The sequence below is a fragment of the Manis javanica genome, chromosome 4 (genome assembly GCF_040802235.1).
Source record: "Manis javanica isolate MJ-LG chromosome 4, MJ_LKY, whole genome shotgun sequence".
Lineage (NCBI taxonomy): Eukaryota > Metazoa > Chordata > Mammalia > Pholidota > Manidae > Manis > Manis javanica.
The window spans coordinates 35614967-35638806 of record NC_133159.1 but is presented as its reverse complement, the minus strand read 5'-3'; the positions used below and the strand labels follow the sequence as shown (position 1 = coordinate 35638806).

The 23840-nt window shown below is 41.2% G+C and overlaps 1 protein-coding gene across 3 annotated transcripts in view; it reads left to right on the top strand.

The window, feature by feature from the left end:
• Positions 1–23840, top strand: part of TESK2 (testis associated actin remodelling kinase 2) — a 138530-nt gene that overhangs the window by 112984 nt on the left and 1706 nt on the right. For 2 of the 3 annotated variants that reach the window (XM_073233830.1, XM_073233831.1), the window contains exons 5-10: positions 7816–7962; positions 21788–21870; positions 22087–22171; positions 22423–22506; positions 22714–22800; positions 23474–23591. In XM_073233830.1, the coding sequence (XP_073089931.1) occupies positions 7816–7962; positions 21788–21870; positions 22087–22171; positions 22423–22506; positions 22714–22800; positions 23474–23591 (604 nt within the window). The remainder of the gene's footprint in view (positions 1–7815; positions 7963–21787; positions 21871–22086; positions 22172–22422; positions 22507–22713; positions 22801–23473; positions 23592–23840) is intronic. The other variant, XM_037021760.2, reaches the window with a different exon arrangement.

Here is a 23840-nt window from a genome sequence, read left to right as displayed (position 1 = left end):
CACAAGTTCTTAAAGTGGTAAATGGGTTCATACTAAGTGTCTGTGGGAGTAAAGGTGGAGATCCTTTTATGGCCTCTTCTACTTGACTTTCAGCTACTGATAAATATGTAATTTCCAAAAGGAGATCTTGGTCATATTTTTGAAGTCCATGGGATTCTGATCACTTTAAGGAGTCTGCTGATAGGGTGGTAAAAGGATCCTCAGAATTTCCTATCACTAAGTGGCCAAACATACTGTTTTGTATTTCACTTTATATTCAATGCTACCATAGCAGCTGCCATATAACAGGCATTATTAAATATTTGTTTTGTGTGGCGTTTATCTGAAAATTCCTCTAAAAGCACATTTCTCTATTGATCTAAAATTACCTTAATGACTGAATTGAGAGGGTTTCAATAAAAGAGGAAACTTAAAATCTGCCTCTGTTTATTTAATTGTACTTAATCATTTATTTGTTCACTCAACAATTTATTGTTCATTTCATTGGATATTGGACTTACAAAGTTGAAAAAGACCTGGTCCCTGCCATCAAGGTTATATAGTACAATGTAAAAGCAATAGTAAAAATACATACAGGTGACTAAAGTGGTATAAAATTTGGGGTTGGGTATCAGGAAATGCTTTCCCAAATAAGAGAGTCATGCTGGATTTAGAAGGATGAATAAGCATTAACAAGGCTGTGAAAGGGACGAAGAGTATTCTGGGCAATAGATAAGTATATATGAAGGGAGAGAGAGTGAAAAATTTAAATATTCTAAAGCATATTTGGGTTCCTTTCTCTTTGAGTCAGTTCATTACAACTGACTGTTTCAATCAGGCAGGCCCTGGTGGATCCTCTGGAGTGGAGACTGAACTGTGGCAAACCTGGGCCTTGGCAGATATACCAGTGTATGCTTAAAGTGGCTGTGGAACCTTCAGCTGAGATCAGGAGGCTCCTTAGGAGCACAAACCTCCCACAGGACGCTCTTGGGATGCCTGTCCTGGAATTACCCCGGGCGGTAACAAAGCTTTCTTTTGTTCTTTCCCAAGGCAGCGGATGGGATATCTGCTAGCCTTTGTGTTTGGAGCTGACCAACAAACATACAGTGGCCAACACAACAGCATTGTTGGGCTTCAGTGAAAACTAGGTCGGAGCCAGGCCCTTCTTGTAGAGAGCCCATCCATAGAACAGAGGTTTGACAAGCCATTGACTTGGCTGTTAGGCTTTGATGCTGATTTCTGATGGCTTTCTGACTTACTGATGACACTTAAGATGAAAGGATCTCATTCCATTGCTTCTCTGAACACTTCAATTTGGAATCTCTGAGTTGCCTTTGATTCTTTTTCCTCACTTCTCATATTTACCACTTGTTTGCTAAATCCTTAAGACTACCTCTGCATATTCTAGCTAGCCCACATTTTCGTGCTTCTCATATTTACCACTTGTTTGCTAAATCCTTAAGACTCTACCTCTGCATATTCTAGCTAGCCCACATTTTCGTGCCTATAATAGCACCCTGAGTCAGGAGTTTGGGCACCTCTCATCTGGATTGTTGCAGTACCCTCCAGACCTTCCTCTGGTTCCTTCTCTATCCTGCTACCAGCATAATCTTTTTAAAATGTAGTTTTGGTCATGTATTAGTTTCCTAACACTGCCATAACAAGGTACCACAATGTGGGTGGCTTATAACAACAGATACATATTCTCTCACAGCTCTGAAGGCTACAAGTCCAGAATCAAAGTGTTGGCAGGGCCATGCTCCCTCTGAAGTCTCTAGGGGAAGATCCTCCCTTGCCTCTTCCTACCTTCCTGTAGTGTTCCGAGGCTTATGGATGCATCACTCAGATCTCTGCCTTCATCATTACATGATATTCTCCTGTGTGTCTGTGTCTCTTCTCTTTTTATAAAGATACAAATAATATTGGATTAAGGGTCTACCCTACTGCAATATGACCTCATCTTTACATAATTACATCTGCAAAGACCCTGTTTTCAAATAAAGTCACAGCCTTAGGTACCAGGAGTGAGAACTTGAATGAATCATTTTGGGAGACATAATTCAACACACAACAGATCATATTATAACTTTATATCTATACACCTTTAGAGGTCCCCATGATCTGCAAATTAACGACAGATGTTTCATCATGGTGCTACAGAACTTCTACACTAATAGTAAATAAAATAATAATAGTAACAATAGACATACATTAAAAACTTTCTTTGACAAATTCTATGCATTTTACACATCTACTCATTGAATCTTCATAAGTCTATGGGTTAGGCACTATTATCATTACCATTTTATAGATGAGTGTTAAATTGAGTAACCAACTCAGGGTCACACAGCTAGTCAGAGGTAAGATATAATCCTAGCAATCTATCTCTGCAGTATGTGGGCTTCACCACCATCTTAACTTTTTAGTATCATTCCTTCTCCTCTACTTATACTTTATGCAGAACAAAAAAGGAATAACTACTAATTTCTGCACTTTATCTTTGTGTTCCTTTTTCATAGAATGTCCTTTCTTACTTCCAGCCCTACATATGGGCTTCCATGAAATGGAACTGAATCCTCAACTAGTGATTAGTCAGGCTTAGGTGGGGGAAAGGTATTCCAGGTAAAGGGACCAGTAGTGTACAAATGTGCAAGTAAGCAGGAGTGAAGGCTTTGTGTGCCATGCTAAGGACTGTGGCTTTTACCCTAAGAGTAACAGGGCCTCACTGAAGAATTTTAGCAGGGGAATGGCTTCAGGTTGACATTTCAGAAAGATTGTCTTGGCTGAATTATAGATTGGAATGAGAGCTCAGTCTGTTCAAGATTTAAGAAGGGGAAAAGAAGACCAGTTAGAAAGATAATGGAGTAACCCATGATGATGATAAGATATTGATAGTGGGGAGGATGAGTTGTGTACTATGAACTAAGTGCTGTGACTTCATATACCTTATCTCTTTTAATTACTGCATTCCTTTGATGAAACACCAAATCCTGTTGATTCTACCCCTGAGTTGTCTCCATATACTAGCTTCTTTCCCATTCTTGCTCTCATTGTCTTATTCAGGTCTCTGTTACTTCCCACCTAGATTATTCCAGAAGCCTTCTGTTCTCCCAGCCTCAATTACTAATCTTTCCATACAGTTCTTACATTATTGTTAGAGGACATTTCTCTGTAACATACCTGGTCATGTTACTGTCCTGTGTGAAAAAAAAATTATTAGTTGATTATATGTTATCTCTACTGTACTGTGAACTAGACAAGACTAGGCTATGAACTAAGGGCAGAGACTGGCCCCATTTATCTTTGTGTTTTCACTTAGTAGGTTTTCAGTATTTGTGTAGGTGGATGGATAAGGGATGGATAATTTTCAGGATAACCCTGCTTTGCTAAGAAGGTGGTAGCAAGATGCCTTGGGTAAGTTCCCTGGTTCCAGGCCAGTTGGGTAGAATTTTCAAAAAGGAATAATAATTTTTAAAGTTTGTATTTTTTTCAGAGTCTCTCAATATGCAGAGCTGAGCTTGTTTGGTTGCAATGATCAGTACACCAATAATTTAAAAAAAAAAAAAGGAACTATTTTGTCTTCTTCTGACTGGTTATGATTGGGGGAGGCTACTGCCCCTGATTAGAATCAGCAAGAATTGGAAACAGGAGCCTTGGGTGTAGGTGTAGATGTTAATTCAGGGAGAAGTAAGAATTGCCTAGCTGCTGCTCCAGAATATTCTCTGTGGCATGCCTGTCTGTCTGTGTCTAGTTGGTGCCATCAGAGGCTATATGGGCTATATGGGAAGAAACATACTCTCATTCCCAATTATCCTATCTGTTAGGATCCAACTTGGATGTTACTTCCTCTCTGAAACTTTTCAGACTCCTCAGGGGGAGTCAGTTGCTACTTTCATACCCCAAATACTTACCTCTGCTTAAGGGTTATTGGTATTATTTACTTACCTATGTGTCTTTCACTGGATTTATATAAGGTATAAACTGAGTATATTCATCTTTATATACCCATATTTACTATGTGCTAGGCCTTCTAATCACTGGGGGATAGAATGTTGATGTAAACAGACAGGTTCTTATTCTCATATAGAAGTGGCAGGCAGGGGAGGAACACCAATAAACATTTGTAGAAATAACCTGAATTAATATTCCTGAGTGGAGAACTGAGTGTCCCCTTATCTCTTCCCTTGGCAATTTTTAAAAAAGGTGTTGCCATATGATTTCTTGCATATATAACACTGTTTAGTCACCAACACACATGCTTATTGAGTGTCTTCTAGGGGAAGAGTCTTTAATGAAATCAAGTATCAAACACAAATGAAATGGCAGAAACTCTATTATAAAAATTTTATTAGACCATGAGGAGGAAAGGCAGGTTCTGATGCAAGTAGGGGAAGGTCTCTGAGAGGTATTAAAGTACCTGTAACACACTTGATTGGCTGATGTTACAGTTCTTTGAACTTGAAAGATTAAAAGAACAACAATAAAAATGTGAAAACTTCTCTCTGTAGTAGATTACTTAAATGTATTGCCAAGGTCTTAGGTTATTCTGTTGGGCTGCTTAAAGGCGTGTTCTGGAAGAAAACAACAGCAAAGCAGCTGCTCTCCCCACTCCAGAAAGCTGAATGCACTGGTGCTGTTGCTTTTGCCTGTGAGGAACGCAGAGGCATTTGTTCAGCTGAGGCTGGACCAGGAGTTTACATACGCAAAGTGGATGTTCCAAATAATGGGCACAAAGTGTGTGGAGCAACTTAGAAATATTCCTTGTTGGCAGATCTCATACTTCCTTTCCTTAGGTATTGCAAAGGTCTTGAGACATTGAAAAGTTGTGTTTTCTGAGGGCACAGAGGCTTATTAGCCCCATCAAAATATACACCAAAGTCAGGCAAAAACAGGTCATAACAGTTAGCTTCCCTCTCTGGTCTTGGTTTGTGCTTTTTCCATCTTGCCTAGAAAAGCCAAGCCTACTAGCCAGTGTGATTCTTCACCTTGTCTCACCTTTCTCCTCTGCGCTCTACCCTCTGGCTTGGTCTGTGGATTTCTCAGGCCTTTGGAGACATGGCGGAACAGAGTAAACATGTGTTTCTCTGAACTGGAATCAAGAGCCCTGGCTTAGCCTGGCCCAAGGAGTGCGCATAAAGCCTTTTTGTCATAGTCTTTTCTGCCTGGTCCTCAGATGGGAAACCTAAGTGGCTCCAGAAGTCAGAACTTTCATGCCACACTGTTACCATCCCAAAGCAGTGAACCACCACTTCTACAGAATTTTCTGACTTTTGGAGCTAAAGAAATTTGTCTGCATGATTAGATCTCAGCTTCATTGCCTCCATGTAGTGTGGAGTTTGCCTTTCAGTTTCTTTTTAGCAAATGGGTCCCTCAAATGTGAACTGTGGACCAATTCGATTGGAGTGAAGAGCGAAGGTGCTGTGCTAATGTTGTCATTATGCCTCATTTTGAAATTTCCAAAGATGGACTGTCAAGCAGGATGAAGCAAATTGGCAGGTTTCCCTTTTGAGAAGTTAGATGTATTTTTAGCCTTTCTCTCTGCGTTGCCAAACCTGATCCGCTGTGTCCAAGGATCTAAAGTGCTGCATTGTGCTGCCCCCAACTGGTTCTTGTTAGTGCTACGTGATCACATCAGTAAATCTGAGGGGTTTTGGCACTTAACTTTTTTTTCCTCAGCACTTTTATATACTTGTATTAGATTTGCATAATAACAATGTGAGTTATACGAATCCTATTTAACAAGTGGGAAAACTGAAGGATAGTGTTATTAGTTAATTTGTCCAAAGTTACATGGCTATGAAGAGGGAGAATTGAACTAAAATTCAGATCTCCTGCTTATTATCCCATGAGATTCCCAAGTCTTTTGTTAATTCAGTATCACCAAAAAAAAAAAAAAAAAAAGGTATTAAGAGCTTAATTTTAGACTTAGAGGAATTTTCCCTTCTTTTATTTCACTTGAAAGAAAGAGTGAGATAAAATATCATGTAAGGTTTGAATAAATTCATTAACCTAATAGGCAAAAATTTTTGAGCTCCTGTTCTGCGTAAGGCCCTCTGACTCTGATTCGGTTGGCATCTAACTCTCCACTGTAATGTTGTGATTTAGAGCATGGACTCTAGAGCCAGACTGCCTGGGTCTGAACCCAGGCTCTGCTGCTTAATAATTGGGTAACCTTGAGCAAGTGGCTTAACCTCTAAAGGGCTTTTGTAACATGAGAATAATAGTATATTTACATCATAAGTATCATTTCTCTTGGCATCAGTGACTACTTCAGCTCAATGTTACTGCCTCCTAAATGTTAGTCTCTCGCCCAGACTTTGTTCCTAAACTCTAAACTGACTCTATATATATATATAAATATATGTATTTGTTCTTTAAAAAAAGCAAAGCAGTCCTTCATGGGTATGTAGAAATGACATACAAAAATTTTTTCTGAAGATAGTTTCTCCATAGACTTATCTCCTACTCACTCCTCAGTTCACTTTGGTCTTTCTCTGGTCTTAACCAGTTTGCTGAAACTGCTCTGGCCACAGATGTCATTGACTTCCTAGTTGCAACTTCAGTGAACACTATAATAAAGCTCATCTTACTTGAATCTGTAACATCTAATACTTTTGGTCATTTCTTCTTTGGAATGTTTTCCTTCTTTGGCTTATGTGATGACATTCTTGCTTGGTTCTTCCTCCTCTGCCTGCTCCTTTAAATGTTACTGTTCCTTGGGATTTTGTTAATTTCCTATCTTACCTGATAACCCCTGGGCAATTTCATACATTCCTTGGCATCAGTGACTACTTCAGCTCAATGTTATTGCCTCCTAAATGTTAGTCTCTCGCCCAGACTTTGTTCCTAAACTCTAAACTGACTCTATAGGACATCTCCACCTTGGTTGTCCCTCAAGCCTTTAAACTCATCATGTCCTAACTGAATTCATTATCTTCTAACATCACTTCTTCTAAAAACCTGCTTTTCCCTCTATGTTCTGGCTATTTGGTAAAGGCATCTAGGGACAAAGAGCCTGGGATCAACCTGCAGCTTTTCACTGCCCTCATCCCACTATCTAGGCAGTTACCACGTTTTGTTTTGATTTTGCCATCTCAGTACATATTGAATCTTGCTCTATTCCATTGCTTCTGCCATTGCCTTAATTTAGGCACTTTTCTTCCAGAAGGATCATTGCAGTAACCTAACCTGTTTTCTTTTCTCCATGTTCCCCACTTAAATCTGCCTATTGTACCATTGCTAAAATAATGTTTTTTTAAAAGCAAATATGAATTGTTGCTCTTCTGTTTAAAAAGCTTTTGTTCCTAAACAGACAGGATCAAGTCCATATATCTTAGCAAAGGCTCATCTGCCTCTCCTCCTGTTCATGCACTCAGTCCTTACTGTGTAAGTTAGTTTCCTGAATGAATATGTACCTAACCTATAACTTTGCATATGCTGCTCTCTCTTTGTAGACTCTCTTTCTTTCCTGCTCCCCAGGTCATCCTTCCAACTCCTTACTTCCTCTGTGCATCTTTCCCTGACATACCCAGGTCGAGTTAATAACTTTATCCTCTGCACTGCTTAGTGCTGTTGTACCTGCACAAAGCTGTACTTTAGTATTTAGCAAATGATATTGTTTGTATATATCCCTTAATAGATTGTGGTCTCCTCAAAGAAAGGTATCTTTGTGTGTAGCACCCACCATAGTGCCTGGATGCAGAATAAGCCCTCAGTAACTTTAAAAAACAACAAAACATACAGCCTCTATCTTCTAGGTGTTTACTCTCTCATGGTCTCACCACTAGTTTAAATGTTCCTGACAAATGGTAGCTGAGTTTTTATTCTGTTTTGCAGTATATCAACTCTGGAAACCTGGAACAGTTGCTAGACAGTAACCTGCATTTGCCCTGGACTGTGAGGGTGAAACTGGCCTATGACATAGCAGTGGGCCTCAGCTACCTTCACTTCAAAGGCATATTCCATCGGGACCTCACATCTAAGGTATGAGGGCTTTACTTGCACAACTATCTGAGATACTGTCTTCTATTACTAAGAAGGCTGTGATGAAAAACCAGTCATTAATGAGCTTCAAAATGATGGAGATCTCTTATAGATTTACCACTTAATCACAGAAGGTACAGCTTATTACTGTATAGCTGGTCCTTCTATTAGAAAGCCAATCTCATCTCACAGCAGGTACCTTTCAGTATTGAGCCAGGCAACACATACATCTTGAGAATCTTCATACTCTATTTTGATCTCCTGAATATGTTTTGCTAGAGCACATGGCATGAGGGGATTTTTGCCCTATGTGAGTGACAAGATTCAAAGCAATGTGAGCTCGTATCTCTTAGCGTTCTCTTCCATGGCCTCCAGGAGATAGCTCTTAACTGAGAGCAGGAGTTTGGTGATTTTCAGTCACTAGAGTGCATGTTTTGAGGGCCATGATGTACTGACCCATTTTCTGCTTTGTGATTGAGTTTCTGCCATCCTGCCAGTTCTTTGGAGTCAGCTGGTCTCTGTAGTATTCTTTTGCTGTCCAAATTACTGTGTGACTAGATTAGAAAAGAGTTGCTTTTAGAGGAAGTTGGTGATACTACAAGGCAGGCACCTCAGGGCCAAGTGGCCCAGGACACTACTGTTATAAAGCGTATATAAATAGTATTGTTTGATCATTGATGTAGGAACTAGAAATCACCTAATATGACTTCTGTCCAAAAGCTGACTTAAAGCCTTTTAGGGAAGTGCATAATAGTTTTGTACCTGCCCATGAATAGCTGTCATTTTACTCCCCATCCTCAACACTTACAAATGCACACACATACATGTATCCACATACTTCCTGGAGGGAAGCTTTCCTCCAGGAAGCCTAGGTATCCTAGCCTAGTGGTCTTCCTTTTCTCTGAAAACCTATAGTCTGTGGTTGAACACTCAATTATAAAATGCTGTAGACTGTTCTTTAGTTAGTTCGCAACAAGACTGTAGTACCTCTTGGTCAGAAATTGTCCTTTTTTAATATTCCTTCATCCATGGTGCCAGACACAGGAGACACTCATGTAGGTGTCATGTATACCCTTACTATCATGGATGAGGGGTAAGGGGACCTGTTATAAGAAAAAGTTTGCAAAAGGGAACAAAAACAGACTATACTTTCAGAGCCAATAAGGGCTAGAGCACACTAAGTCCTTGGCTACCTCACACTAGGATGGTTCTGGTGTTCCAAACAGCAGTACTGTTCCTGAGGGACCTGGCTATTGGTTTATAAACTAATACAAAGAAAATAGGTTTGGGGAGGTGATTGTAGGGGTCTGGGTGTGGCAGGGCCATTTGTAGCCAGCTGCATTGTTACGAGCACTAGGCTGGCAGGTGGAATCTGGTAACCAGCTGAGGCCCAGTTGTGAGGAGTCCTTTATCCACATTGGGACATGCAAGGACTGGGCAGTTGGACAGTTGGCACCTGGAAGGTGGTATCTTATCCCTTCATCAGCCCTTTCTTCTCCCTTAGAATGTTTTAGAAAGTCAAGACTAAGAAAACCCTACTTGTTCCAGGCAAATGGTTGGGGTTGTATCAACTTAGACACTGCCTTCATTTGATAGCCTACTCACACTATACATGCAGCCAAAATCAAATCTTTGCTTCCTACTTAGCATAATTTCTCCCAAGGTGGAGGGAGATCATGGCAAGTTATCCAAGTCACACAGATATTTCTCCCACACCTACATGAGTGTCTCCTGTGTCTGGCACCATGGATGAAGGAATATTAAAAAAGGACAATTTCTGACCAAGAGGTACTACATTCTTGTTGCAAACTAACTAAAGAACAGTCTACAGCATTTTATAATTGAGTGTTCAACTACAGACTATAGGTTTTCATAGAAAAGAGACCACTAGGCTAGGATAGCTAGGCTTCCTGGAGGAAAGCTTCCCCGAGTTCCTAAGATCTCATCATGTGCCCTTCTGTGCCCTCAGAGCATTTTGTCCCATTGTGCTAGTGTCCAAGAGTGGTTCTGTCTGGGATTGTCATGTTCTATTGTAAAAATGACTAAGTTTTTGGACCGATAGGGTAAGACCACTATCCTTTGGTTTTCCTTATAGGGAATGGGTATTCTCAGTGTCAGATGGCTTGAGACAAGAAACTAGGAACTTAACAAAAGAAACTCTCTGTGTCTCTGAGCTGTGCTTTCTTGGGTCTGAACTTCAAGGAGTGTTGAGAATACTTCCAGGAATTGAGAACAAATGACTTTGCAACCTGGAGACAGACTGGGAAGTACACTGTAGGGAATCTCAAGTTGAAGAAAAACAAGTGAATTTTGTAAACCAGACTGTCCACTTTGAGAGACTGTGTTCATTGCCCTTTTATCATCTCTGACCTTTTCGTAAAGTTTGTCTGACTGTTTCAGCTTTATTGTACCTGTGCTGCAGGTATAGGGAGGGGGTTGTATGTCCACCCATAGGCCAGAGCAGTCCCACTCAGGAGGCCTAGGTGGAGGTGATGATGACCAGAAGAATGAGAAGCCCCATGGGAGAAATAAGGCTAAAGGGACAGAGCAGGGCTTTGAGCTTTCCAAATTATCTCCTCATTGCCAACCCTGCGTCTGAGTTTGATTTTTTTAAGGACAATAAGAGGTTTACTTGTATTTTAGTAGTGTATACTTCATGTTCTTTGATTGTTCTTTCGTGTTCTGTCTCCCATCAGCATATGAGTTTCTCAAGTGCTACTCTTTTTTACCTTTTAACTCCTAGCATCTAGCATAGAGCATGCCAGAGTAGGGCTTCCTGGCCCTTTTTCAGAGAATGTGCTTGATAGCACAAGGCCAGAACATCTGCTTAAGAGCTGTGATTTTGAGTTCCAGACCCAGTTTTATCCCACCTCTCCAAATGACTCCATGCCCTTGGGACCTCAGTGTTCCCAGTCTGTAAAACAGATTCTGTTCTTGATCTCACAGGAGCGATCAGTATGGGTTTCTCAGACCAGAGCTAACAGGAGGGATTTAATGTCATAGGAACATGTTCCAGATGGGTGAACCAGGATGGAGAGAAGCAGATGCCTTTTTCCAAGTGAGCCTAGGGTAGAGGCAAAGAGGATTCCTATTCCTATCAGAGTGCCTCCTTGGAGTGCTATTACCTTTGTGGGATTCACACATCAGTGGCTACTGCATAACTGCTTTAAGAGTGAAAAATCTGTCAGATTAGCTGTTCAATCTAATTTTGTAATTACTTCTAAGTAACAGCCTGATGAAGATTCGTGCAGTGGTGGTACTGATAACTTATTTAGAAGGAAGTGGTAGGTAGTGTCTTTCAAATATTCAGTTCATGAGCTCCATCAAGAAGTGGCAATAACCAGTTTTTTACAGTAGCTCTAGGAATAACTAGTACAACTGTGTATGAGACTTGGCTCTTAGATGCAGCTGAGAGAGCAGTTTGTTTCTGCTTAATATCATTAATATCTGCTTAAGCATCACTGATCTTTGGTTATCCAGGAGTACCTCTAATCTTGATTGTTGGGTTTTTGTGTTTTTGGTTGACTCAAAAGAAGCCACTGTGGTGGTTTAGGCAGAGTGAAAAGCCTATTGGCCATGGTCTTAGGCTATACCACACAACTAGGAACAGAAAATGCCTATTTCCAGAGTCTGAGGAAAGCATGAATTAGGAACAAATTTGAATGCCTAAGAGATGTAGAGTGTGTCTATTAGGGTGCCCTGTAGTTATTTTTTTATAATGGGTACCATCAACAGCTTTTGCAAACCGTTTATACAATGCTATTAGAAGACACAGTGTTGGGGACATAAAAATTATTGGAATCCAATCTGTACCATCTATGGGCTCTTAGTCTAGTTGGGGACACAGATATGTGAACAGATTATTACACAAGAGCTAGGATAAAGGTATGACATCACATGCTGGGCAAGGGATGGGACACATTAGACCAGATAATCTTCTGTGAGACTGCTCTAGCAGTCTCTGGGGCATCTAGGAGGGCAGGTCAGTCTCTGATCTCCCTGTGTGTTGAAAGAAATTTGTAACCTCTCTTGAGATGTAAAATCAGAACTTTCCTGTTTGATCCTAACTGGACTTACGAGTGAATTTCTTGAGGGTAAGGGGAAAGAGGGAACGGCATACTGAAATCCATATTTTTGTTATTGCAGAAGTAGCTTTAGCTTAAGAGCTAACACCAACAAATGGACTTGGCATTTCTCTGCTCAGATGGTTTAATTCAGTACCAGTACTTACTGTGCAGCTGTTCTGGGTGACCCTGGAACTGCTCTCAGGTGTCTATTCTGACCTAATTCTGAGAGATTTGTTTTGGCTTCCAGAAATGCATTCATAGCCCCCATTTGAGTCCTTTGTCAGCTAAGTCCCCACACCCCACTAGAATCAGGTGTATGGTTGGAATATGCCTTGGATGCATACTTTTGTTGCATCAGTTGATTCAGTATCTATATTAACGTTCATGTAACAAACTTCTGCTAACTCCTTCTGTATGTCTGCTAGGTTAGAGATACAGAGATGAATAGGATTATTCCCTGGCCTTGAAGAGGCAAACATGTAAGTCTCTCCACTACAGTGTTATGTATTATAATAGGGGTGAAGGCAAAGAGGAATGGGGCCTGGGCTCCTTTTTTGAACCTGAAAAGGTAACCTCTTGCCTCAGGGAAGTCTGACTGAGCCTCACTTACGTCTGCTACTTATTCTAGGCAAGGATACTTGTGAATCAAGTATTCTTCATCTTCTATGTAATGGACCTTCTATCCCACACAGTCTGGCTTCTTAGAACCCCACAGTGCTCTGAGCTTCGTATTTTAGCCACAGCGTCTGTACTGGGACCATTTCCAGGTTGGGTGAGAAATGCAAGCATTGCGCTAGATGCCTTTAGATTAGCCAGCACTGGAGGTAGGGGCAGCATCCCCAGTGAAGGGGTCTGATTGCATTGGCTGCACAAACAGAGCTGCCTTCTCTATGGGCCCTGACCCCTGCTGCGATCTTAAATACTACACTGCTCCTGCCATGGCCTTTCTGTCCCCAGTGGAAAGCTCTCCAGCCCTTTGAAGAGGTGGTACTCCTTTAGAATCTGGAGACCTGGGTCTTCACCACTTACAGTTGTTAAATTTCACTTTTTCTCATCTTAAATGTAAAGATCTGATATCCACCCGCCTGGCAGTTTTTTTTGAAGAACGATTGGAATTGTGTTTGTGAAAAACACAGACAGAAGCAGGCATCTTTCCTTTACCCAAGGCTAGGCATCTTACCCTTACCAAGCCCACAGAGTACTCTGTAGGCTACTTCCCTCTTGAGATATCCCTGCTTTACTAAAGCTTATAGTCTGTAGCTTACCGTCTATAGCTATAGGAAGGGATTATACAGATACTTCATTATAATATGGCAACTACTAAGTTTAGAGAGAGGAGAATGCATAGGAGATTTTGAAAAAAAATAAAAAGACTATTTAACTCAACCTGAGGGTATGGAGGAAGTTTATTGAAAGAGATGATGCCTGAACTGAACCTTGAAAATTGAATTCTAGTTAGTATTACGTGTGTGGAGTGGGGATAATATTCCAGGCCACACCAGATAAAGGGAATGGCATAAACAATGCCATTGAGACATAGACAGAAGTTGGAGTGATAGGGAATAAGAGTTGAAAAGAGAGAAGTCTGATCATATTATACTATCTAAATTGGATTTTATCTTATAGATAGGAAATGAAACATCGGTAGCTTTTTTTTTGAAGTAACAGTTTTTATTTTTGTTTTTGTTTTGATACACTTCAAACACAAAAAATGTTACCCTTCCAGGGTATATACTTCCTTGGCTTTTAGTATATTCAGCCATCACCACTATCTCATTTCAGAACTTTTCATTACTCCAAAAAGGAAATTCTATACTCTATTTCCCTTTCCCTTCAACCTTGGGCAACCACTAATCTATTTCTAGTATGTATGGATTTGCTTATTCTGGACATTTCATATAAATGGAATCATACAATAGGTTGCTTGTTTTTAAATAGGGAAGCAGCACAGATTTGCATTTTACTAAGATCACACTGGCAGGAATGAGAAGGTGGATTATGGTAATCAAATGTGGACCAAGCCAGAGAGCCCAGTTTGAAAATTACTGCAATATTCAGGGAAGGAATGATAAGGACAGTAGTAGTGGTGGGGATAAAGACAGGGACTGATTTGAAAAACATTTAGAAACTAAAATTAGTTGGAGTAAGAGTAAAAAATCTCGGATGAGTCCCAGGTTTCTAGCTTAGGAAACTGGGTGGAAAATGGCAGTACCAGCTGATATAAAAATACAGTTAGAGCTTTAGCTTTTAGGGGAAAAAGATGAGGTCAGGTTTACATGTATGGAGTTCAGTATGAGTAATCCAGGAGATGTCCAGAAATAGACTGGATATATAAGTCTGAAGCTTGAGGATAAAGTTCAGGGCTGAGGAGATACATGTGGGAGTCATTAGCACAGAGGTGGTAATTAGAAAAGAAATGTGGAATATCCTCTATAATAGAGCACAGACACTGGAAGCCTGGGATACAACCCTGAGAGTATCATCCTCATGGGATGGGAAGAACCTGCATTATAATTGGCAGAGTAGCAAAGGTAGAGAAGGAAATCTACCAGCCAAACCTCACTAGCCTGGATGCTATTAAGGGCATGCTCAGGACTTTGTTGGAAAGCCCCATAGGGGCTGCTCCTGGTCAGGGTCCCTTCCCATTTCCTTATCACCTCAGATACAGACTCCTAGGGTTTGGCTCTTCTGGCTGTCATTATCCCTGCTTTGTCTTTGGCTCCAGTGCCCAGCTCTTGGCTATAGAGAAGCTTTAATAAGAGGGGCAGTGGTCACACTCCAGACCCAGAGGCAGGGTGGGCCTGGCATGTTGTAAGTCTCCAACCATCCCCACCTCAGTGGTTTCTCAGTTACTCAGAGAAGCTACTGTGAAGTCACTCCTCATGCATGAGTGGGTGGCTTGCAGTGAGTGACCTTTAGGCCTCTGTGACATGAAGACAGGGCAGAAACTGAACAGCTTTGACTGGGGAAATGCACTGTGACCTTATTCTGTGCCTTTTTTGCTGCTCCCAAGATGAATTTAGCAGGGCTGTTTCTGAGGGCTATAAAGCAAATAGTAAATAGAACTTTAGACCAAGCCTTGGGGACTGGAGCCAAGTTGATAAAATAGGAGGTGGAGGGGAAGAAAAATAGGGACATATCTGAGCCATCCCTACCTCACAGGGCAGTGCCCTATAGCCTAGGCTTTGGCTGTCTAATAGGCAAGCTGGGCTAGGGCCCATCTTCTCACAGACAGCTGAAGTCAGGGCACTGGGGTGCTGAGTCAGCAGGACCTGATGGAAGGGCCAAAGCAGGGACAAGCACACAGACGGGTCTGCTTAGAAGCCAGAGATGGTACATGTCTACCTGCGGTTCAGGGTAGGAGAGGATGTGAAGAAATTATAGGCTCCTTCTAGCTCAGGGAAAGAGAGAATAATACTGGGTGATCACATCAAGGCCAGAGTAAGGGACTGATCTGTACCTGATATGGAGTAAGCAAGAGGTGACCTGGCAATGCCTTGGCAACATGATGCCAAGGCTGATGAGAGAGCTGGTTTGGGTCAGATGGGGACTTGCTGGCCCCAGAAATGTCCCTGTGAACCAAGGATCCTTACTCTCTCCTGCCTCCGGAGGAAGCAGGGTGGAATGAAGTGCCTGCTGCGCCAGAGTGGTGTAGGACTATTTTGAATGCAGCTATTTGGGAAGAGCTTATTGCTGCTTTGTGTTATTTACAAGTCACTTGGGTTCATTCTTTCTCTGGCAACAGCAGCGTTTGTCCATTGAGCATGTCCTGAGCCTTACTCATGAATACTATGCAGAAGATCCAAACCAGAACCTGCTGTCTGCTAGGCTGTAAGAGGAAGTAGCAGAGAGGAGTCAAAGATAAGAGCCAGAGAGGACAGGGCTGGAAATGTAGCTTGCCTTCAGACACATACACTTTTCTGAGGTGAAAAGAATTAGGGGAACATTACAAATGGAAGGAGACAGTATAAGCAAAGGCTTGAAGGGCCTGTTGAGGCTTCACAAGTCAGCTTTTTTTTTATTAAGGTATGATTGATATACACTATTATGAAGGTTTCACATAATAAAACAATGTGGTTACTACATTTACCCATATTATCAAGTCCCCACCTATACCCCAATACAGTCACTGTCCATCAGTGCAGCAAGTTGCCAGAGATCCACTATGTGCCTTTTCTGTGCTACACTGTTTTCCCCGTGATCCCCCACACCATGTGTACTAAATATAATACCCCTCAGACCCCTTCTCCCTCCCTCCCAACATCCCTCCCCTTTGGTAACCACTAGTTCATTCTTGGAGTCTCTGAGTCTGCTGCCATTTTGTTCCTTCAGTTTTGCTTCATTGTTATACTCCACAAATGAGGGAAATCATTTGGCATTTGTCTTTCTCCGCCTGGTTTATTTCACTGAGCATAATGTCCTCCAGCTCCATTCATGTTGTTGTAAATGGTAGGATTTGTTTCTTAAGGCTGAATAGTATTCCATTGTATATATGTACCACATCTTCTTTATCCAGTCATCTACAGATGGACACTTAGGTTGCTTCCATTTCTTGGCTATTGTAAAAAGTGCTGCAATAAACATAGGGGTGCATATGTCTTTTTGAATCTGAGAAGTTGTATTCTTTTGGTATATTCCAAGGAGTGGGATTCTGGGGTCAAATGGTATTTCTATTTTTAGTTTTTTGAGGAACCTCCATATTGCTTTCCACAATGGTTGAACTACCTTACATTCCCACCAGCAGTGTAGGAGGGTTCCCCTTTCTCCACATCCTCGCCAGCATTTGTTGTTCTTAGTCTTTTCGATAGTGGCCATCCTTACTGGTGTGAGGTGATATCTCATTGTGGTTTTATTTGCATTTCCCTGGTGATTAGTGATCTGGAGCTTCTTTTCATGTGTCTGTTGGCCATCTGATTTGTTCTTTGGAGAACTGTCTCTTCATATCCTCTGCCCATTTGTTAATTGGGTTATTTGCTTTTTGGGTGTTTAGGTGTGTAAGTTCTTTACATATTTTGGATGTTAACCCCTTGTCGGATATGTCATTTACAAATATATTCTCCTATACGGTAGGATGCCTTTTTGTTTTGTTGATGATGTCCTTTGCCATACAAAAACTGTTTAGTTTGATGTAGTCCCATGAGTTCATTTTTGCTTTTGTTTCCCTTTCTCGAGGAGATGGGTTCAGGAAGAAGTTGCTCATGCTTATATTCAGATGTTTGCCTATGTTGTCTTCTAAGAGTTTTATGGTTTCATGACTTACATTCAAGCCTTTAATCCATTTCAAGTTTACTTTTGTGTGTGGGGTTAAACAATAATCCAGTTTCACTCTCTTGCCTGTAGCTGTCCAGTTTTGCCAACACCAGCTGTTGAAGAGGTTGTCATTTCCCCCATTGTATGTCCATGGCTCCTTTATCATATAGTAATTGACCATATATGGTTGGGTTTATATCAGGGCTTTCTAGTCTGTTCCATTGGTCTATGGGTCTGTTCTTGTGCCAGCACTAAATTGTCTTGATTATTGTGGCTTTGTAGTAGAGCTTCAAGTTGGGGAGCATAATTCCCCCTGCTTTATTCTTCCTTCTCAGGATTGCTTTGGCTATTTGAGGTCTTTTGTGGTTCCATATGAATTTTAGGATGATTTTCTCTAGTTCGTTGAAAAATGCTGTTGGTATTTTGATAGGAATTGCATTGAATCTATAGATCGCTTTAGGCAGGATGGCCATTTTGACAATATTAATTCTTCCTATCCATGAGCATGGGATGTGTTTCCATGTATTGGTATCTTCTTTAATTTCTCTCATGAGTGTCTTGTAGTTTTCAGAGTATAGGTCTTTCACTTCCTTGGTTAGGTTTATTCCTAGGTATTTTATTCTTTTTGATGCAGTTGTGAACGGAATTGTTTTCCTGATTTTTCTCTCTGCTAGTTCATTGTTAGTGTATGGCAATGCCACAGATTTCTGCGTATTAATTTTGTATCCTGCAACTTTGCTGAATTCACATATTAGATCTAGCAGTTTTGGAGTGGATTCTTTAGGGTTTTTTATGTACAATATCATATCATCTGCAAACAGGGACAATTTAACTTCTTCCTTGCCAATCTGTATGCCTTTTATTTCTTTGTGTTGTCTGATTGGCATGGCTAGATCTCCAGTACTATGTTGAATAGAAGTGGGGAGAGTGGGCATCCCTGTCTTGTTCCCAATCTTAGAGGAAATGCTTTCAGCTTCTCACTGTTCAGTATGATGTAGGCTGTGGGTTTATCAGATGTGGCCTTTATTATGTTGAGGTACTTGCCCTCTATACCCATTTTGTTGAGAGTTTTTATCAGGAATGGATGTTTAATTTTGTCAAATGCTTTTTCAGCATCTATGGAGATGATTATATGGTTTTTGTCCTTTTTGTTTATGTGGTGGATGATATTGATGGATTTTGGAATGTTGTATCATCCTGCATCCCTGGCATAAATCCGACTTGATCATGGTGGATGATCTTTTTGATCTATTTCTGAATTCAGATTGCTAATATTTTGTTGAGTATTTTTGCATCTACATTCATCAGGGATATTGGTCTGTAATTTTCTTTTTTTTGTGGTGTCTTTGCCTGGTTTTGGTATTAAGCGTGATGCTAGCCTCGTAGAATGAGTTTGGAAGTATTCCCTCCTCTTCTATTTTTTTGGAAAACTCTAAGGAGAATGGGTATTAGGTCTTCACTAAATGTTTGATTAAATTCAGTGGTGCAGCCATCTGGTCCAGGGATTTTGTTCTTAGGTAGGTTTTTGATTACCAGTTCAATTTTGCTGCTGGTAATTGGTCTGTTCAGATTTTCTGTTTCTTCCTTGGTCAGTCTTGGAAGGTTGTATTTTTCTAGAAAGTTGTCCATTTCTTCTAGGTTATTCAGTCTGTTAGCATATAATTTTTCATAGTATTCTCTAATAATTCTTTGTATTTCAGTGGTGTCCATAGTGATTTTTCCTTTCTCATTTCTCTGATTCTGTTTATGTATGTAGACTCTCTTTTTTTCTTGATAAGTCTGGCTAGGGGTTTATCTATTTTGTTTGTTTTCTCAAAGAACCAGCTCTTGCTTTCATTGATTCTTTCTATTGTTTTATTCTTCTCAATTTTATTTATTTCTGCTCTAATCTTTATTATGTCCCTCCTTCTACTGACTTTGGACTTCATTTGTTGTTCTTTTTCTAGTTTCATTAATTATGAGTTTAGACTGTTTATATGGGATTGTTCTTTTTTCTTGAGGTAGGCCTGTATTGCAATATACTTTCCTCTTAGCACAGCCTTGGCTGTGTCCCACAGATTTTGTGCTGTTGAATTACTGTTGTCATTTGTCTCCATATATTGCTTGATCTCTGTTTTTATTTGGTCATTGATCCACTGGTTATTTAGGAGCATGTTTTGAAGGCTCCATGTGTTTGTGGGATTTTTCGTTTTCTTTGCGTAATTTATTTCTAGTTTCATACCTTTGTGATCTGAGAAACTGGTTGGTACAATTTCAATCTTTTTGAATTTACTGGGCCTCTTTTTGTGGCCTAGTATATGATCTATTCTTGAAAGTGTTCTGTGTGCACTTGAGAAGAATGTGTATTCTGTTGCTTTTGGGTGTAGAGTTCTGTAGATGTCTGTTAGGTCCGTCTGTTCTATTGTGTTGTTCAGTGCCTCTGTCTCCTTACTTTCTTCTGTCTGGTCGATCTGTCCTTCAGAGTGAGTGAAGTGTTGAAGTCTCCTAGAATGACTGCATTACATTCTATTTCCCCTTTTAATTCTATTAGTATGTGTTTCAAATATGTAGGTGCTCCTGTATTGGGTGCATAGATATTTATAATGGTTATATCTTCTTGTTGGATTGACCCCTTTATCATTATGTAATGTCCTTCTTTGTCTCTTGTGACTTTCTTTGTTTTGAAGTCTATTTTGTTTGATACAAGTACTGCAACTCCTGCTTTTTTCTCTGTTAGTTGCATGAAATATCTTTTTCCATCCTTTCACTTTTAGTCTGTGTATGTCTTTGGGTTTAAAGTGAGTCTCTTCTAGGCAGCATATAATGGGTCTTGTTTTTTTATCCATTCAGTGACTCTATGTGATTGGTGTATTCAGTCCACTTACATTTAGGGTGATTATCGATAGGTATGTACTTACTGCCATCGCAGGCTTTAGATCTGTGGTTACCAATGGTTCAAGGTTAATTTCCTTACTATGTAAGAGTCTAACTTAACTCACTTAATATGCTGTTTCAAACACAATCTAAAGATTCTTTTCTTTTTCTCCTCCTTTTTCTTCCTCCTCCATTCCCAGTGTATCCCTTGATTGACTTTGGGGATAGTTAATTGAATTTTGCATTTGCTTAGTAATTAGCTGTTCTACTTTCTTTAGTGTGGTTTTATTACCTCTGGTGACAGTTATTAAACCTTAGGAACACTTCCATCTATAGCAGTCCCTCCAAAATAGACTGTAGAGATGGTTTGTGGGAGGTAAATTCTTTCAGCTTTTGCTTATCTGGAAGTTGTTTAATCCATCCTTCAAATTTAAATGATAATATTGCCGGATAAAGTAATCTTGGTTCCAGGCCCTTCTGCTTCATTGCATTAATGCATTAAATACATCATGCCACTCCATTCTGGCCTTTAAGGTTTCTGCTGAGAAGTCTGATGTTAGCCTGATTGGCTTTCCTTTGTATGTGATCTTATTTCTCTCTCTGGCTGCTTTTAATAGTCTGTCTTTATCCTTGATCTTTGCCAATTTTATTACTATATGTCTTGGTGTTGTCTTCCTTGGATCCCTTGTGTTGGGAGATCTATGGATCTCCATGGCCTAAGAGACTACCTCCTTCCCCAGATTGGGGAAGTTTTCAGCAACTACCTCCTCAAAGACACTTTCTATCCCTTTCTCTTTCTCTTCTTCTTCTGATATCTCTATAATGTGAATATTGTTCCATTTGGATTGGTCACACAGTTCTCTCAATATTCTTTCATTCTTAGAGATCCTTTTTTCTCTCTGTGCCTCAGCTTCTTTGTATTCCTCTTCTCTAGTTTCTAGTTCATTTATCATCTCCTCCACCATATCCAACCTTCTTTTAATATCCTCCATCGTGCTCTTCAATGATTGGATCTCCGACCTGAATTCATTCCTGAGTTCTTGGATATCTTTCCGTACCTCCATTAGCATGTTGATGATTTTTATTTTGCATTCCCTTTCAGGAAGAGTCATAAGGTCCATGTCATTTAAATCTTTCTCCAGAGTTATATTAATTTTACTCTGGACCAGGTTCTTTTGGCGTTTCATATTTGTATATTGCGCCCTCTAGTGTCCAGAAGCTCTACTCTGGAGCTGCTCAGTCCCTGAAGCAATGTTGGGGTTGCAGGGGAGTGGTATTGGTGCCTGGTGGGAGGAAAGAGCTGTTTCCTGCTTCCTGACAAGTCAGCTTGTTTTTGTAAGTTTGGATGAAGATGTGTGCAGAGGGGAGTGGGGTAGTCTGGTTGGTTAGAGCCAATCATAGACTAATGCCAGAGAGGAGGTTGGTTGTGACCCTGTGAGCAGTGAGTTAGCATGGGTTTGGGTGCTTGTCATATACTTACATGATATCAGGCCTGATAATTTTGTCTTCTTCCACTAGATTGTAAGCTCCAAGAGGACAAGGTTTCTGTTCATTGAGTATCTTTGGCACTTAGAATTATGCCTAGCACATAGAAAGCAAAGATAAATATTTGTGTTTGAAGCATGATATGAATCCTTTTTCTTTGGGAACCCTAGAACTGCCTGATAAAGAGGGATGAGAATGGTTACTCTGCAGTGGTAGCTGACTTTGGCCTGGCTGAGAAGATCCCTGATGTCAGGTGGGTAGCCCTAGTAGGTACTGGGGTCACAGAAGGGGCTGAGGCAAAGGGAAAACTCTAGCTTTCTTACCAGAAGCCAGAACTTGGTCACAACTCCCTAAATTTCAGTCAGTGGTAGTCTGTGCCCATCCTTGGGAGAGAGGAATTCCCAGTGGTCATGTATCCCATTGCCCCAGCCAGTTGCCAGTTCATTTGCTATTTAATCTCACCCCACAGCACTGGGAGTGAAAAGCTGGCTGTGGTGGGTTCACCCTTCTGGATGGCTCCCGAGGTTCTCCGAGATGAGCCCTACAATGAGAAGGTAAGCCTGAGGGCCTCAAGGCCTGGTTCTCCTTAGAATCTTAGCAGAAAGTGAACTGGATCACCCTTTATATTGAGGGTGAGGATCTACATCCTTTCTCCCAATAGTAGAGCTGATCCCTGGCAGCTGCCCAGTGAATAAATTGAATGACCAAGTATGAGCAGTAGGGCCCAGGCCTGGGCTGGTGGATGTGAGGGCAGAAATCCCACCTCTTACCCCACTGAGGGAAACTGGGTCTTACTACCCACCAGGCGGATGTGTTCTCTTACGGTATCATCCTCTGTGAGATCATTGCCCGCATCCAGGCTGATCCGGACTATCTTCCTCGCACAGAGGTAAGCTGCAGGAATGTGTAACAGCACCACTGGGATGGAGCTTGTTTTGGGGCTATGAAACTATTCTATTTTTGGGGTGGATTGCTGAAACTTTTTGTTTGTGTGGCTACTTCTTAGGGGCATTCCCAGCCTCTCCTTTGGAGCAGGCAGGATGGGGAGAGGGATTAATGACCTATCGTGTTCCCTCCTTACCATATCCATTCACAGAACTTTGGGCTGGACTATGATGCCTTTCAACACATGGTGGGAGACTGTCCCCCACACTTTCTGCAGCTCACCTTCAACTGCTGTAATGTGAGTATCTTTTCCCCTGGCTTTGGTCAGGGGCTGACTGGGCTCTTTTCACATGGTGAAGATTGTAAGGAGAGGCTACTAATTAGCCTCATGAAGAGCATTTTTGCCCATGTCCCCTCCTCTGGGCTTGCCAGACTCTCCGGCACCCTAGACCCAGGAAAGGAAAATTGCTGTCTATTACTCAGTCCTCAGCCTGCAGGGTAGACCCACTACATCCATGCCTTGGATGTTCATGGAATTCTGGTCAGGTTTTAGTTGGACGTGGGTCTAGCTGGTCCTAAGGCCTATGTTAGCCTTCATTTTATACAGCTCTGGGGCTGGACCTACCTGCTATGACCAGAGAGTAGCTGGGCTTTGTACGGGTAGCTCCCAGAAACATGTTAGCAGAACTCAAAAAAGAACAGAACAAATCAATGTATATCCTTTTGGAAGGTTCTGTGCCAAACAATGGGATGAGACACACAGAAAGGGTGCTGAGAGAGGGGAGGATATTAGACTATAGCATCTTCCCTGACCTTAGCTCTGGCAATCGCCCTCATAGTCTGGGGCCTTCAGAAAAGATCTCCTAGCTTCACAACTGAATCAAAAGAGAGATGCCAGAAACAGACTCAAATGCTATCCTTGATGGGGAAGATAGGAGGGCAGGACTAATAGCTGTTGTGGATGACTACAGATGGATCCCAAACTACGCCCATCCTTTGTGGAGATCGGGAAGACCCTGGAGGAAATTCTAAGTCACCTACAGGAGGAAGAGCTGGAGAGGGACAGGAAGCTGCAGCCCACAACCAAGGGTAAGAGATTAGACCAGAGGGTCCAACCTGTCCCCAAGGGAGGGAATTAGGATGTGGGCCTCCACCACCAGGGCTCTGATCTCAGGATCCCATATCTAGAAGGCAGACAGGCAGGAGATGCTGGAAAATGTACTGGACTCTAGGAGGTGTGACTTCCTACTGCCTCCTTTTGAGTCTGTTTTTTCTCATTGGCGAAATGGGAGCAACAGTACCTCCTTTGCTTTCCTGAGTGAAAACACTTTGTGGTAC